The sequence below is a fragment of the Nymphaea colorata genome, chromosome 9, assembly GCF_008831285.2.
Source record: "Nymphaea colorata isolate Beijing-Zhang1983 chromosome 9, ASM883128v2, whole genome shotgun sequence".
NCBI classification, from domain to species: domain Eukaryota; kingdom Viridiplantae; phylum Streptophyta; class Magnoliopsida; order Nymphaeales; family Nymphaeaceae; genus Nymphaea; species Nymphaea colorata.
In genome coordinates this window covers 2284795-2297597 of record NC_045146.1, presented here as the reverse complement: position 1 = coordinate 2297597, position 12803 = coordinate 2284795, and the positions used below count along the sequence as shown (strand labels likewise).

General features: G+C 39.9%; 2 protein-coding genes across 2 annotated transcripts; one reads left to right on the top strand and one right to left on the bottom strand.

Moving 5' to 3' along the window:
• Positions 1 to 436: 436 nt before the first annotated feature.
• Positions 437 to 6528, top strand: LOC116261601 (cytochrome c oxidase subunit 5b-2, mitochondrial-like). Its single transcript, XM_031640442.2, has 6 exons — positions 437 to 778; positions 2990 to 3081; positions 3164 to 3214; positions 5182 to 5248; positions 5369 to 5448; positions 6190 to 6528. The coding sequence occupies exons 1-6, from the start codon at positions 547 to 549 to the stop codon at positions 6244 to 6246; spliced, it is 579 nt and encodes a 192-aa protein (XP_031496302.1). The 5' UTR covers positions 437 to 546; the 3' UTR covers positions 6247 to 6528.
• A 1935-nt stretch (positions 6529 to 8463) lies between these two features.
• LOC116260937 (AP2-like ethylene-responsive transcription factor AIL1) lies at positions 8464 to 12561 on the bottom strand. Its single transcript, XM_031639477.1, has 9 exons — positions 12050 to 12561; positions 11290 to 11935; positions 11049 to 11131; positions 10918 to 10926; positions 10681 to 10769; positions 10446 to 10519; positions 10244 to 10294; positions 9652 to 9728; positions 8464 to 9569 (listed from the first exon to the last, which is right to left on the bottom strand). The coding sequence occupies exons 1-9, from the start codon at positions 12276 to 12278 to the stop codon at positions 8785 to 8787; spliced, it is 2043 nt and encodes a 680-aa protein (XP_031495337.1). The 5' UTR covers positions 12279 to 12561; the 3' UTR covers positions 8464 to 8784.
• Between the last annotated feature and the right edge of the window lie 242 nt (positions 12562 to 12803).

The window sequence follows — 12803 nt, the reverse complement described above, 5'->3', positions numbered from 1 at the left end:
AAAAAATGGCCAGGTGAGCCACAAAGTCTCCCAGTTTCCACAAGTAAAATGAAAATGAAGAAAAGAAAAGAAAAACTAAGCATTCAATCACTACCTAACATCGTTCAATTCAAGTTGTAGCAGACGTGTATATCATTTTCACATGCCGAACCAAATTCAAAGTGTGCTACTAGGGAATGTAAATGGGTAGAATATATCAAATAATCAAATCTAAATTTGATCCCAAGTTCAAAACCATTTAGCTCAATTTGGTGACCAATATCTGAATCCAATTATTTGTCGTATACAAATTCAGTTTTACACGGAAATCTAGATGTGAGCGGATAATGTATATCCTAATCTGGATCCAGAATTCGAGTATACAATCAATTTTGTCGACTCCGTTGACCACGAAGAACGTTGAAACCATCTCCACTATAAAAGTGAAGTAAAACCATTTCCCTGTGTGCCGTCGACCTCTGGTTCACGGTTTTCTCTCACTTGTGTGCCGAGGAAGAGAGAGGGTAGGAGAGAGAATTGGGGTTGAAGGTGGTGACGTGGGGGACAATGTGGCGCAGGTTATCGGTGTCTCTGAAAAGTATAGCGGCGGCAACCTCTAGGCGGTCGGCGTTGCTGCTGCCTTCTCCTCCTCCGTCGTTCCTCACCCGGAGGTCCGATGGGGGCCTCCTCCGCCTCGTGTCAGCTTCCTCTTCGTCGTTTTCCTCCCTTGGCTCCGTACCCTCGCCTTCGTCGGGGGGCATTCCGCCCTTCTTGGCCAATCAGACGACCTCTGCCGTCGGTAATTATCGTGATTCCGTCCTGTTTCTCCATTTCTTTTCTTTGTTTTTTGTGCTTTGAATGCATGACGCCTGTCTGTCTGTTAGTTTATTTTCCCTTTTCGCGTTTTTGGTTGTGATCTGCTTGGAATTGCGGGAGGATTGTGGGGTTTGCGATCGAAGATGCAGAGTTTTTTCGTTTTTTCGGTCATTTAGTTGCACACAGTTGTGTCGTTTTTTTCCTTTTTTATTTTTTAAGTTTGGAATCTTAAGATGACGAACGGCCGATTTGTTTCCGAGGACCAATTGTCATTTTGTTGAAGGTGATGAAGAAGCAGGGACGTAGCTAAAATTAAATATTATGTTTCCAGTTTTTGTCGCCTTTTATTTTAACAATTTCCTCCCCTCATTTCTTCGTTTTCTCATGCATTTCTTTTCTGTTGTTTACTATTTTGATGATTTTCGATGTAATTGTCGTTGTACTTTATGGGGGCAAGCTTCATCTTTTTAATACTTGTACTGCGAGTAGGAGGATCGTTTTATGAATCTCAAATACAAGTAGGAGGATCGTTTTATGTATATCAATGAAAATGGAATTGATCTATTGTGGAGACGGGCTGGGGGTAGGCTAGCAGGGGAAGGGCAAGGCCAAGGGGATCTCACTTGCAAAGACAGACGCATTCACAGTCAGTAAACTCAGAAAGTTCTCAGACTTTCCTATTTGACTCAGTCGGATGTTGTTTGAACGCCTTCAATGTTATTTAAAGCAAGTCCTTCTGGTGGTGGTCTTCTATTGATATTCTGACCTGGGAGAGAACAGCCTATCTATAATTTTACATCTTGCTTGCTTCAGAAATACCATGCCGCTTCGACGATCTGCCTTCTTTGGTGCCAAATCTGTAGGCCTTCAAGAGATACTCGTCGGCATTGGAAGATACTCTAGTGCTTGTTTGCTATAGTTCCTAACTCTTGAATGGGTATGACCGATAGATGAAGAAAGAAGTTAATGTAATAAGGGTGATAGAGCAGATTTCATAGTTTTATCTGCTTGCAACATCATTATGACTGCCTGTTATTTGTTTGACTTGCTTGCTGTGAGGAAGTTCCCTTTTGGCTCATTTGGTATAATGTGCTTCAACTGTGGAGTTTGAATATTCATGATTTTGTTTGTCCACTTACATCAATGATCTGCTTATGATTAAATTTATATTTTATATTCTGTCGTGTGTAGCTCCTTTTTGTTGTTCATGAATATCTATTTGAAACTATCATCACAGAAAGTGTTAAATTTCTTTGCAAGGAACTATATTTTAGACTTGTTATGGCAAGTTATCTTATGAGAATAAATTTGAAATAAGTATGCAGTATATTATATATACTAATTACTAAGGGTCCATTCAGGTGAATAATGTGCAGTAACTGAAATTTCTTTATATGCTGCATAGAGCTAACAGACAATCTTGTTAAGCTTTGAGATGTTTTCCTTGCACCGAAGAAGTGTAAGACAAATATAACTAAGTAGTGAACTAAAGACTATTCTTTGCCAAATCAGGAAATGACTAGCAGGATCAGTTTGTTTTGTGTGTGATACTTATTAGTGATGGTGGTTATTGTACTCAATAAGCAGGTCGGTCAAATAAGGATGACTCAAATGCAGCCTATCTCAGTTGTGTTGGTTCTTATTTTTCTTGTTTTTGTTCTTTTCTTTCGACATTTGGACTGGCACTTGCCAATGTCGCTTTTCCTGCTTCAAGCTTCAGCTTCATACCTGCTTGGACGATGCTTTTTGCAATAGTGTAGTGCTCCTACAGGATAAGAGGTCGAAGTTTAGAAATTTTAATCCAAGCAGCAGATGCCTGCAAACCCTTAAGAATTGTAGCGTAAGGACAGTGATGCACGATTCTAATATATATCATGAGAAATTCCCCTGTATGATTTACTTGTAATGGCATCATGAGTTATTTCTATTTTCTAGTACCTCTTATGATGAGCAAGGTACCCTATGGAATCTATTGGTCACTGCATTATGAATCATTTGACATCCTTTCTCACTTTACTTTTCTCAGACATGATATTGTTGTCCTAATTCTGTGGACTCATGTTGCTTCCTTCTGAAATGAAATTGAATCGACACAGAGATGGTTCTGCATTTTCAGTATTTCATTCAGCAATATAAGAAGTAAGAACCTAAACTGACAAAAGTTCTCCTACATTGCTCCTGCATTTTAATGCAGAAAATGTTCTTTCCAAAGAAAAGAAGCCAGTGAAAGATATAATGCCTATTGCAACTGGACATGAGCGAGAGGAGCTAGTGGCTGAATTGGAGGTTGATATTTAGTTTTCCTTGATAAATGCTGCTTGCTATGTTGTTAACTAGATGAATGATTAATTCAGTTTCATTCTTTCAGGGCAAGAAAAGGTTTGACATGGATGCTCCCACTGGTCCATTTGGAACCAAGGTTGGTGTCTTAGTTCCAAAAATTGATTCTTTTCATATTTTAACAATCATAATTGCAAATATGGTACAATTTCAAAATATTATGAAAAAATGCATAAAATCAAGTGAAAAGAAAAGGAAAAAAATGTGGTGACATTTTGAAAATATTGCATAATTTTCAGAAATTATTTGAATATATTTTAATTTTTTAGCGTTTCTTTGAACATTTTAATAACTATTTTCAATTTTTATCAATTTCTTGTAAGCAAATTATTTAAGGTCTCATATTTGTAAATACTGAGAAATGTAGTCATGACTATGCTATAAATGATTTTCTCCTTCTATCCCTAGTGAAACTTAAGGTTCTTTAAACCAGCAGCCTTCATGTGCACAAGAAATCAAGGAAAACCTTCCTAGGCCACTCAATTCTGATGGATAGTGATGTCCATTATAGACCAAATCATCCTATGCTATGTCACATGGTTAGGGGTGCAGACGCAGGTGCTGGTGTTGCTTTTCTCAAAAAATGAAGGGTGTTGGAGCAGTACATGAACACAAAGACCCACAGTTGCCACTTAAGTGTGGGTGGTGTGGATGTGCCACTTGTTAGTATCAAAACCAAAGCAAAATTTAGATATGTTATAAAGCAAAGCATAAGATATAAATTGGTTATGGACAGTGAGTTAAGCAGCCATTGGGTCCTTGGTTGTTGGCTGATTGAAAGTCGGATTTGGATCTCATTCTTGAAAAGGTTACAGTCTGTGCCATTAAGGCATACAAACATACCCACAAATGGCACGTAAGTGTGGATGTGGATGTGCCATTTGATAAAAAAAGAAAGAGAAATCTAGACATGTAACACAGCAAAAACACCTGAAAACAATATTTGTGGCTATGGTCTTATCTCTCCCTTTTAGAAGATTTACTGATTTACAATCCGACTTATAACATTGACTACATAGGTTAAGTGACTACGTGTTTCTAAACAGCCTCTCTTTGGACTTTGTCTTGGTCATGTCGACCAATTTAATGCTGTGCATGGAAAGTAGAGTTATATAAATCTGTATGGGTATGAATGTTTATTGTGAAGTTGCATGTGGTTCATCATGGCTATCAAGATGATAATTTCGGAGCTGAAACAATACACTTCTGAAATGAAAACCTGATCAAAACAAAAGCAGGAGACAAGGTCTTTAATTCTGGTGTTGGTGTTTTACGTCATTACCACAAACTTTTGTTTCTATAGCTTTAGTGTACTTAAGGTCTTTAATTCTGGTGTTTGGTGTTTTAGGTGATTTATTATGGTAGGTTTCTCAGTGGTGTGTGGAAATCTCTCCGTTCATCTTTTTACTGTAGTGTTTCCATGAGTCCTTGTTTGTGGGAATGGGCATCAGGCTTGACCATGCCACCGCAGCTTCAAGTATATATGAGAAATGAGTTAAGCCAATCCCATTTTGGGATTGACTTTTCATGTTTCCTTCCCTCCTTAGGATCCACTAATTCTAGGGTTGGAATGAAGTTTTTTGAGAGGAAAGAAAAAGGAGAAAGTAATAGAGAAAATAATGGGCGGAAAAGCGAGTCCTATAATGGAAAATGGGAATGCTTGAACTCGTATATGTAGACACACACACACACACACACACACACACACACACACACACATATGTATATGTATATAGTATATACATACATATATATGTATATACCCAAAAGCTGCTCCCAACCCGTTATAATCGGGTCACGTTGGCCCTTGTTCTTCTTCCTACACATGGACCGAAATTTTAATATCTAGGCCTGGCTTGAAATGAATCTAGTAATTGATTACTCATTAGGCAACTAACCTGACGTATTCATGGTGGGCTCACCTCATTGTACTTTGGTACAGTTTCCTTATCTTGCCACAAGTTTTCTCCTTACAACACCCTTTCGCTGCAAGTTTTGATGCTCTTTTTATGATGGTTATTGCCCTTTCTTATTTCTGTCCCATAGGATGCACCAGCTATTGTGCAATCATACTACAGCAAGAGACTAGTCGGATGCCCGGGTGGAGAAAAAGGTATTGTTACATAAGAGTGAATGCTGAAAAGTTACTTGCTTCAAGTTCTACTACAGGGAAATTTGAATTATAACTGTCTTGGATTTATTTTTTGAATTGCCACCCACTTGTGCTTTGCAGAGGATGAACATGACGTTGTCTGGTTTTGGCTTGAGAAGGACAAGCCAATGGAATGTCCTGTTTGTTCTCAATATTTTGAGGTGAAAGCTGGTTTCAATTTATTTTATCTTCACTTTTCAGTCTCTGCCCTTCTAACTGAAGGACTTGAAAGTATTTGATCTTTTTCGTGATTTTTGTGGGCTGCTAGACATTAGCTGATGATAAAAAAAGGTTCTTTTGGAAATAAAAATTTTCTTTGGGATTTTGCAGAAATTGTTATCATGGAGATTTAACTTTAAATTTTTGTTTGAACTACTTTGGTTTCATCAATATTGCTTTGGTTTTTTCATTCATGAGTCTGTTTCCAAGCTTTACATTCTATTATTTTCAACTTTGACTGGTCATTAGGATGTGGTTAAGGGGATGCTAGAAGGCTATTCGATCTTTCCATCTTTTCAGGAACTGCATAAAAGCAACCGTATTGTTTACACCTGCAGTTGTAGGAACAAACATGCTTGTTGAAATGGTTATAGCATTCTTTGGTGTACCATGCTGTAGCTGACTCTAGAGGGTTATCATAATCGCAGGACTTTACCTGTAAGTTGGTCATCTAGGTTGTTTATGATCCACACCGGTATAGTGCTACGACTCACCGACCTAATGTAGAACCAAGTCAAACAAGGGGCTGCTATCTCTCATTTGAGGTTTTAGCATTTTAGGGTGATATTGCATAAATATGGACTGGATATGCATTTCTGTTGAATTGGTGTAGTGTTATGGTACTAGAATGCTTCCAAGAGAAATCATCCTTCATCTTACTTTTTTTTGCGTGGTTGTTTCAGCTTGAGGTGATTGGTGAAGGTGGACCTCCAGATGGCCATGGTGATGATGACCATTGATTTGTACGACCATTTTCACCCTGCCAATTAACATTGGGATGAGAAGGAAATAACTTTCTGTTATGGTCTGAAGCACAACATAAATTTGTTCTTTCTAAAATGCAATTTTCATTTCTTTTCTTTAAAGGTTATTCATATTGCTCCTTTCATGTGGTGACGGCCATGTGCTCGGAGCATATCGATTTTGGATTACAGAGGGTCTTGGATACATTCTGAGAATTCCATTGCATCAAAATAATATGTAAACTCGCTGAGTAATAATATTGACAGAGTTTCATTTGAGGGGCGTTTCCCATTTGTTCATGTGGGGATGAGCTTTGGATGACTTTTCCTTTTAGGTCATTTTCCTTTGTTCTTCCCTCTCTCTCTCTCTCTCAACTTGTACCCGCACAAAGTTTTAGCAGGGTTTGCTTCCTTACAGAAGGGTCCTTGCCTTGTAAATTATATCATAAAACAGTAATCCGTTTTGGTTTTTCAAATTATGTAAAGTGTACTAATTTTAATTCTTAAGGTTTGGCGAGGTCAGAAAACAAAAAAAATGCACCCCCGTCTCTCTTCGAAAGGAAGCATGATCGCTATGAACTTTTCAGTCTGGCAAAGAGGTTGATATTTTATTCATAGGAAAGTGTGTGCAACATCGTTGTTGATCACTCCTTGATCTCATGTGTAGGTTATATTTTCCAAAGCTAGTCAGGTGTCCTCTGGCATTATGGACGGTATCAAGAAGCCTCAAGAGTTCGACTGGCAAGAAAGAGGTAGAGAGACAAATAAAGTTTTCTAGCCTCAAAGGGTGATAACAATCAAGAATTTTAGCTATATAACTGGTTGGTCTGACGGGTGTCCAAATGATGGATCTTCAGTTTGGTGTCGATTTTGAAAATGGATGAACTTACGGAACATTTGCCAGAATATAAGGTCGCTAAGGTCGTCCCATTTGATGGCATGGTAAAATTTTTGAGTGCTAAATTTACCATGGAAAAAATTTCAGGGAGAGTATATGGAAGGAAAAAATTTGACTTTTCCAACTTCAGGAGGCCATGTTTGATGGCCTGGAAGTTTCCATTAAAAAATTATCTACGTTTGGTGCGTAGGAAAAAAAATCACAGATAAATTTTTGTACCGTGTCTTTTCAACGGCAGGACATTTGCCTTTGCAGCAATAACGCCACTTCAAAAATGTAACAAACCTAATTAGTTCTTCTCAATTAACAAAGAAGATACGTGAACAAGATCGTGAGTATTGCAAGGCTCATTGAACGTTTTACAGTCAAGATCTTGACAAGATACATGAACAGGATCATGCGGCCAACATACAGAGGGAGAGACAGAATAGAGATGACGCGAGGGAGGGATGACGAAGGAGAGGATTGGCGTCTTACCTGTGAAGAAGCACAATCGCCCTACTGCGCTGCTTTTGTGACAACTAAAAACGAAAGGAAAGCAGAAAGAGAAAGACCTAACCCAAAAAAAAAGTCCATAGCAAAACATCAGGCCTCCTGAGGTCCGACTTTTCCAAAGTAAAATTAACTTAATCCATCAAATTCAGCAAGGTAATTTTTCCTGCATTTGATTTGATAAAAAAACTGCAAGTTTGCATCAGTAAAATTGCTGTGAGGGGCCTAAAGGTCGATGGTCTTTTCACAGCTTCAAAAGGTAAAATTTCCGGTTGGAAAACCATTCGGCAAAGAGGAACGTGGTTTTTGGCAATGAAAAAATAAAAGTGCATTGGGCCAATACAAGGACGTTTTAGCTGGTTTGGGTAGATGGTGTCTTCATCCTTCTCCCAAGTAAAAGTGGTGGTGGCACCAACCATGTGAATAGTTCGAGATTTCTGTACGTACTTTCTTCAAACTTAATTTATCTTCTTGAAAAAAAGTATAGATTTGTGAAAAACGCTCCGGACTGTTCGATATTGTTAACGTCCATAAGATAATCTCTGAAAAAATAAGTGTCAAATTTATAAAATTTTAACATTTTTCCTGTAAGTACAAGAAAAACGTACCAGAGAGAAAGAAAGGGCATATAACTATTTTAGATATTAAAGCCCAATCTAACCCAGATATAGTTAATCAAGTATTAAATCACTAAAACTAATTATAAATTTGAATTTTTCCTTTATGGAAGATATTTTGAACTTCTTAACATGTTGGTACCACCTTAACTTAGTAATAACCGGAACGCATAATGAAGGGTGCTGTCACATGATGTCGGAGAAAACTGTAATGTGATTCTTGTTGGAATTTACCGGAACTTTGTACATGTAACATGGTAAAAGGACAGCAGCGTATCATACATGAAGTCCCCAAAAATCACAGCCAATGAGATGCCCGTCACTGGCCATAAAGAACTTCAGTCCAACGCATTCTGCTCCAAAAAAAATCTTTCAAACATAGGAAAAAAAAGTGTTTGAGTAAAAGACCAGATAGAAGTTTCACGTGCCTACTTTTTTGTTCAGTTCTATTTCCGTTCTCCATTTTTCTGTCTGGATGCATCTCCTCCCTGTTTTGCTCTATGTTGATATAATCCTAAGAATCTTATGTCACTCCAAATTGAAAAAAACTGGAGTACTTGCATGACAAACTGAAACATTTGATCCCTGTGCTACTTCTTGAAATGAATTTGGGATGAAACTGCTTGAGCTCGAGCTCTGATTGTTGCTGCTGCTTGATTTTTCTGAAATCTCCAACTGCTGCTCTGAAAGACAGCAACAATTGATGCGGTGAGGTTCCACTGATAACATATTATCGTCTACCAACTTCTTCATGTCACTATGTTCTTCAAATGTTAATTGATTATGATCTGCCATTTCTGGATTCAGAGGAAGAACTACACTACCAGATCCACTCATAAGGACTTGATTCAAGGAAGACCAATGGTGGTGATTCATAAGATTATCCACAGAAGATGGCAGCAGTAAACTCTGAGCATTGCTAACCAGATGGAGTTGTTGGAGATCTTGAAGGCCATGGGAGGGGCTACAGTGCCCTTGCTTGCACCATCTATGCTGAATGAAGGAGAAGTGTTGCTTCGGTGGTTGAAGTTTCTGGAAAGCCATGACAGGCCAACCATGCTGAGAGGTGTAGCGATTAACTGTGTCAATGGAGCAAGATGAGCCGCCTTCCGAGTCAAAACTTCCGCCATCCACTCTTGTTTCTTGCACCTCTAGTTCTTTCGAGTGCTTAGCTACTCCACCAATCGGTAAACTGGCGCTTCCTAAGATTTTTCTCACGTCATATCTGCTCATATCAAAATTAGTCACGGCATTTAGACCCCTGTATTTTATTGCAGCAATGTCATATGCTTCTGCCGCTTCTTCTTGGGTACCTGTTGTAGCGGATAGTAAGTAAGAGAGAAGCAGAAAGGGAGAGAGAGAGAGAGAGAGTCTACATCAGCTAGTTTCACATACTGAAAGTTCCCAAGTATAGATCCTTGTTTCCAGCAACCCTGCCAATCCTAGCTTGCCACCTTCCATGCTGATGGTGCCTTCACAACATTATGATCCAATCAGATTTAGTTAGAAAGAGGCACACTCAAGGACCAGAACAAAGTTACAGTTTGTTCACTTGCAGTTTGGCAAAGAAAAAAAATCATCAACCAAGCGAACAAGATCTCCATCCAACTTTCCAAGGTTAAGGTTTGGGACATTCGAGTTTGAAAAAAGTACAAGAGTTCAATGTTTCCTTGGCATGATCCAGCAAGGTATTCCCACTTTCATCAGAAAGCAGATAAACACAGTTAGTAATGGAGACCTGTGGCTCTGGTTCATGACTTCATGTTGATCCCCAATAGTGTAAAACTCAGAGTTGAAGGTCCATTGAACCCCAAGAAGATTCACGGCCAGGACAGCAGAACGCTCAGTCCCACAAGAGATATTATTCAAACCAACTTCACTACAAAGGATAAAAGGAAAGATAAAGAAAAGATAAAAGAGAAAAAAGAATCTTCCCCGAAAGCACTTTGCTTGGCGCAATTGCAAGCTTTCACAAGTTCCCATTTACCTTGTAACTCCACGATAAATTGATGCACCCCTTGAAAAACCACTGCTCTTCCTGTGTTCATCAAACAAGAAGGGGTCAGTTGATCAAACAAGAAAAAAACAAAAACAACATGGGGAACTTTCGGACTCCATGTTCAGACATCTTATGATAGAGATCACTGTTTAAAAGTGAATGGGTTCAGGTATGTGTTCAATTTATATACCGCCGCAGAGATGCTACATATTCCTGCCTACTCATGTGCTTCATATCCTCGAGCTCCTCCTCGTAATTGCTTACCTGAAACAGCACTAAAAATAGCGTAAATTATTCATCTTGTCGAGTAATTAATGCCTCATCGCGTGAAAATAGCATTAACTATATGTACCAAGAAACTATGTTAGGCCAGAGAGAAGAAGATGAGAGGCACCAACGAATATATACGAGTGTATATAGCTAACCGGGAAATTAGTTGTTGTAGTTGTTCCCCAATATTTTAAGACAGCTAAGTCGTACGCTCTTGCTGCCTTCTCTTCCAAGTCGTACCCACCTGATAGAAAAATCAAATACAAAAAATAAATAAATAAAGGAATGTAGACACTGGAAAAAAAAATTGTTTATTAACTCATCAAGTACCATATGTCCATTAAATGTATTCATATATGGAACAAAAAAAAACCATTCATAAGTTTCCTTACCAAGGTAAACTGCATATATTTTGATGGCAATGCGGAATGGAGGGAAATATGGAAGAACATAGAGAAATACAGTCAGTAACAGAAGCTGAAGGCACAAGGCAAGAAGGCCACACAAAACCAAACAAACGCACCTTGTCTGCCCTTACGAGTCTGGCCTTCTTTTCTGCAACTGTTATCCCACAGATGTGCCTCATATCTCCCAGTCCATCGGTGCCTACCAACAATCATCAAGGCAACAAGAACAAGTCAGAAGAAGAAGACGAAGAAGAAGAAGAAGAAGCAACAATCATCAAGGCAACAAGAACAAGGAGGAGGTAAAACTGAACGCCCTCCTTTTCATAATTTCGAGGCTGTTTGTCTTATGAATATAACCTTGTAACACCACGGTAGATGGACGTCCTTTGGCCAAATGTATGAGCAGACTTCCTAGGCACTGTCTCTACTGCACCAGTCACCGTATCTAAGCTCTTCTGCTTACTCTCCGAAGACGATGTTTTACCAAATCCGGCTGCTCCGGCGACCCCGATAGGCGCCGAGGAGAACGACTGCGATGTCGCGCTCATTGAGAGCGACGGTGGCTGTACGTTCTGAAGGTTCCCGGCCACCGCAGAAGTGGAGGCAGCGGCGCTGTCACTGCAACTGTTCTCGTTCTCTGCTGGTGCAGGTTCGTTTCTCAACCATGACTTCGCCATCGATAGAGCGAAGGAGTTGCTGGCGCTGCCGGTGGTAGTCGCCGGAAATTGCAGAGAGCAGTCGGACAACATGGGGCTACAATTCTGCTTGGAGGACCCGGGGGTCGTGGGCTCGTGGCCTGGTAGTTCCTGCTCGCTGATCTCGAACGAATGGCAGCTTGTGTTTGAGCAGACGGGCTCCGCACTGCTGTCTCCGACAGCAGTGCTGCTGCCACCAAGGAAGTCTTCTAGCTTTGGTACCTCCTGGTTCATATTGTCGATGCCATCACTCCAACCAAGAAAAGGCATTCTTCGATTTCTTTTGAAGGCATTAGTAGCAATCCACACTGAAAACCAGCAAAGAGAAACATAGACATGAGAAAGATAGAAAGAGAGAGAGAGGAGGGTGGTTTTCCTCTTGAAACAGTTAAAATCTGCTTCACTAGTTTCTTTCTTTGTACCATGGTTGAGGGAGGAACCGAAAGGGTTCTCCACAGAAGGCGTCGCCGCATCAGTTGTGGACATGTCGAAGAAGTCGGCAGAAACCCTGCCGGAAACGTCGTCGGCAGCAGAATAAGCCACTGCCAGAGAGTCGCCGGCAGAAATAAGCCGATGCGGGTTGTGGTTGTGGTCTGCATGGAGGTCCTGAGGGGAGAGAGAGAAGGCCAACCACTTGTGGTTAGAAGCCATCGAGTACCGGAGAAAGTAAGGGAGGATTCTCCTTCTTCCCTCTTTCTTCCTGCTTATCCCTTCGAGCTTATAGAGGAAAGTTTAACCACCTGATCTCTGAAACAACAGCGCGCCCTGTACCTACGCGAGAATAAACTCGGGGAAATGAAGATTCTTCTAGCTAGGAGCGGGGCGATGGCAGTGGCGATATGCTGGTAGAAAGCTGCAGTCAGCTGTGTTTCCTCGGGATTTTGAGAAAGTAGCTCTCTCTCTCTCTCTCTCCCTCTCTCTCTCTCTCTCTCTCTCTCTCTATCTATATATATATATATATATATATATATATATAAAGAAAACGATAGTATTCTTCAAGAGAACTCTGAGAGAACATCACTGCTGTACGTATCTTTCATCTGAACGGATCTTTGGCTTGCTTAAAAGGCAAAGCCAGGCGTAGTTGTTACTCATTGTAGCAATTGCATGTTAGGAACTCTTCCAAATCAAACAGAACATTTTTTTCAAAATTTTCTTGTTTGTTGGAGGCTGTAT